Consider the following 4,573-nt stretch of genomic DNA (forward strand, 5'->3'; position numbering starts at 1 on the left):
ATGAATTTTCACTTCAGATATTTATTTCACATGCGAAAAGATTAATGCTGATGTCTAAATATCTGCGTTGATTCGAAAACGAATATTAGTAGAGGACGAATGGTGTTTTCAGTCATCCATCTCCTACTAAAAAATCTTTATTTGATTTGCGACGCTTAATATTATTAATCACGGAGCAATGAATTTTCACGTCAGATATCTATTTCACATGCGAAAAGATTAATGCTGATGCCTAAATATCTGCGTTGATTCTGAGACGAATATTAGTAGAGGACGAATGGTGTCGTCAGTCATCCATCTCCTACTAAAAAATCTTTATTTGATTCGCAACTTTGATCTTTCTTCTTTGCTACAAGGGTTGCTAAAATGACCGCTGCGCTATTAAGTCTTGTGTTGATGGGTATATATGTATATGACTAGTTATTGACAGATCATTAGACTCCGCTTCTTCCAGTCATATTTGGAGTACTGATGCGAGTTTTGAGGCAAGCATATTAATTCTAACGTGTTCACCACGTCTAACATTGATTAATTTTTAGGACAATGAAAACAAACATACAAGAGACACGGCATTTAGCAAGACTGGGCATTATGAGTGGTTTTCAAATCTTTTATCATAGATATTTCAGTGGATTTTGGTACGAATAGTTATTGGTTGTAAAGATTTCGTTTTTTATAGAGAAATGTGGAAGAAACAAGATTAGCAAGTTAAACCACCGTTACCATTGTAAAAGATTCAATACCAGCCTCAAAATTCTAAGGGCAATCGGAGGTGAAGGAAGAAGCTAGCTGTTATTTTCTTGAAGCTATTCTTCAAATTTTCTTCACAATATGGATAATTTTGAGCATCAAATTAAATCTCATCTCAAGATGAAATTTATAATAAAAGATGCGATGCATGGGTTTTCGAGTTTATTCTCGGTTCCGCCCAAAATAAAAACTCTAGGTAAAAAATATGATGTTAATAGACTAAAAGCCCGTTGACAAGTCTCTATAAATTTATAATAAACTTTTAAAATAAAAGTATTAAGAAAGATTTTTAAAAATTTTATATAAAATGCCAAAAAATAGTTTGAAACATTATAATAAATTAAGATAATCATCTAAGAAATTTATGGTTCATCCACTTTATACAAAAACAAAAAAACTTGAGATAATGGTATAGGGATCTATAAACTTTTAATTTCAATATAAAAACAAAATTGTTAGGACATAGATATGTCACAAGGTGAAAAGTTGAGCGGAAAGCCTCCCAAACAATTAAAGTTTCTATGATTATTGATTCTGATCCTTTGTTTTTATACATATGGTTCATTCGCATTAAAAAAAAAAGACAAATAAGACTGCCTAGTCTAAATTTATATCACACTAAACATCAGTCATAATCTTGCATGCTTAACAAATTAAAGAATAAAAATAAAATGCTTCATAGGCACAAATTCAATTATATATATCTTTTGCAATAATACAAACGCACTGAAGAATATCAAGCCACACTGTGCGATTAAAACCAAGACGTACACACCTTTATTTAATTTTATCAACCAAATCCATGCACCGCACTTAATTACAGACTTAATCAAAGATTAATCCACTCACTAACCACTGCTTTCATAGATCTAAAGGAAGATCCACCTTCTTCAACTGAGTGAGCTGCCTTCAAACCTATCAAACTCACCCTATCACGCATCTTTCTACCTTGCTCGTCCTCCATCAAACACTTGATCAACCTGACAATCTCTTCTTTTCTCACGAGACCAGTATCATCCACTTTAGCTCTCACTGCCACCTTTACATCCTCCTCAAGCATCACCGCGTTCATCTTCTGCTCTGCAAACAGCGGCCATGCGATCATAGGAACACCATTGCTGATGCTTTCTAGAATTGAGTTCCATCCACAGTGGGTGAGGAATCCACCAATAGCTGCATGGCCAAGCATTTGCAGTTGTGGAGCCCATGCAAACACAACCAGTCCTAAACCTTTGGTTCTATCCAAGAACCCATTTGGCAAGAAATTAAAAGAACTCACGTTGATTTCCCCACCAAAATAACTAGCATCGGCTTCATCATTTGGCCTCTTGACAACCCACAAGAACCTTTGCTTACTGAGCTCCAAACCCCATGCCAACTCTTTCATCTGCTCTCTAGTGAGTGTCCCTCCACTCCCAAAGGATACATAAAGTACTGTCCGGTTTGGCTGTTCTTCCAACCATCTCAAACACTGATCATCAGTTGCATCACTCCCTCTATCTCTAGAACAACTCCTAATAAGTGGCCCGATCGGATAGACAGGAGGGATTCTCTCGTCTTCCTTCATAAAATTTATAAGCTCAGGTTCCAACTCCTCCGTGCTATTGACAAGGATCCCACGAGTTTTATAATAAAGTTTGGAAAGACTCAGGTAACTTGTATAAACCTCATTTTTCCTCTCAACGACAGGCTGAGGGAAATCTTTGCCGTAAAAACTTTGAGAGTAACCGGGCAATCTGATTGGCTCCAAAATGTCAGTATATTCACCATCATAAGTTTCATCAAGTTTAGTCAGATGGAGTGCAAAGGAGAGAAGGATGCATCCAGAGGTGAAGAACATATAGTGCCTGACACCGAGTTCTTGGGTTATATCTAACGTAGCCTCATCACAGAACATATCAACAAGGAGAGCTTTGAGAGGTGGAGTACTAGTGTTGGCAGTGAGGGAGTTCAAGATCGTGTGGAGATGGGGACCGTTGTGAGCTGACAAGAATAAAAGTAGAAAGATTAGATTCTTGTTTTGTGGAATGGAGTGTGGAGGCGGTGGTGGGATGGAGACAACGTTGATCTCTTCACGGATGGAGCTGATGAGTGATAGCTCTGTATCTGAAGGGGGCCCGAGGGATTGGGTGATGAGCGAGACGGAGAGGTTGTGGTGTCGAACCAGTCGCCGGGCTAGCTCCGAGCATGGGAAGAGGTGGCCGATGCCCGGGCCGGATAAAATGGCAACTTGAGCAGCCATAAGGTTGAAAGATAACAAAAAAATTTTGAGTTATAACTGATAATCACTATATAGAGAATTCAGATCTAGAAGAACAAGTTTCTTATATAAAGAAACCTGAAAATCTCAGCCACTTGATCAGGAAAATTCAGACAAGCTCAAGAAACCAGGAAAATCAATAAAACATAGATCAACTTTTCAGAAATAAGATATCAGACTTTATATAACTTTGTTTCCTCTGAAACTCAATACACAAAGAGTTGAGATCACGAACAACAACTTTCTTATACAAAGTTTGGATAAAAACTCACTCAATTAAGCAGGAAAATTCATACAAGAAGTGACTTCACAGAAACATAATCAGAAAAAACATCTCACAAAGAAAACAACAATTAAAACAACCCTTTATACAAACTTCGGTGACTGAAAGGAAACATATTAGTCATAACCCACGTGTCTGAACCTGATCAACTCCACCGCTCTTTATCCAAACATCTCTTTTGCCTTGAGCTAATGACACTATCTATGATGATCAAATCTCAGTCGTTCATTGATTCTCAAATCCTTTGCTTCAGCAGCTGCCTCGAACCTACTCCTCTTCTCTGATGCACTGCATCTCAGCCTTTGATTTACTTCCAGCCAAAGTCTAATGAACTTAACAACAATTCAAACACTTGAAAAGATACTACTGCCCTTCCAATCCAAACTAAAGACACTAGGACAAATACAGCAGCAGCAAACTTGATTCTCTACTCCAATTCTTCTTCAATTCTCTTCAAATTCAATCACAACTAACAAAATCCCTCCTTGATTGAAGCTGACACACTCCCATCTCCCCTCTGAACTTTTCATGCTTCTGAATACTCAAACATTTTGTAAATATATCAGTCACTTGCATACTTGTACTACAAAAATTTAACTGAATCTTCTTCTTTGCTATCAGTTCTCTTATATGATGAAATTTGACATCCATGTATTTCGTTGTGCCATGGAGAGTAGGATTTCTTGCAATTACTATGCATGACTTGTTGTCACACCAAATTTGACTAGCTGCATCACTATTTACTTCACAATCTACCAATATTTTTTCAATCCACATGTTTTGACAACATGCTGCATTCAAAGCCATATATTCAGCTTTTGTAGAAGATAAAGCCACAATTTCTTATTTTTTTTGAAGCCCAGCATACAGCACGAGACCCAACATTAAATACAAAACCTGTTGTGCTCTTTCTATCTTGAGTATCACCACACCAATCACTATCTGAATATCCTTCAAGTATACAAGGAACATTTCTATTGTATTGAATTCCAAAGTCATGGGTTCCAGCAACATACCTTAACACATGTTTTGCAGCTCCCAAATGAATTTTAGTGGGCTGAGCCATATGTCTAGATAACAAATTCACAGCATAAACTAAATCAGGTCTTGTTTGTGTCAAATACAAGAGCTTACCAACCAAGCTTCTATAACTTGTTGCATTAACACTCTCAGCTTCATCATTTAACTGCAATTTGGTACACTGACTCATAGGAACACCAACTGCTTACATCCTTGCATGTTGAACTGCTTTAATAAGTCCTATGCATATTTCTTCTGAG

General features: G+C 37.1%; 1 protein-coding gene across 1 annotated transcript; it reads right to left on the reverse strand.

Annotated features, from left to right (window-relative positions):
- Positions 1 to 1,439: 1,439 nt before the first annotated feature.
- Positions 1,440 to 3,296, reverse strand: LOC120280857 (UDP-glycosyltransferase 72B1-like). The gene has a single exon (XM_039287815.1). It carries the CDS (start codon positions 2,990 to 2,992, stop codon positions 1,580 to 1,582), a length of 1,413 nt encoding a protein of 470 aa, XP_039143749.1. The 5' UTR covers positions 2,993 to 3,296; the 3' UTR covers positions 1,440 to 1,579.
- Positions 3,297 to 4,573: the final 1,277 nt, after the last annotated feature.

The sequence above is a fragment of the Dioscorea cayenensis genome, chromosome 17 (genome assembly GCF_009730915.1).
Source record: "Dioscorea cayenensis subsp. rotundata cultivar TDr96_F1 chromosome 17, TDr96_F1_v2_PseudoChromosome.rev07_lg8_w22 25.fasta, whole genome shotgun sequence".
NCBI lineage: Eukaryota > Viridiplantae > Streptophyta > Magnoliopsida > Dioscoreales > Dioscoreaceae > Dioscorea > Dioscorea cayenensis.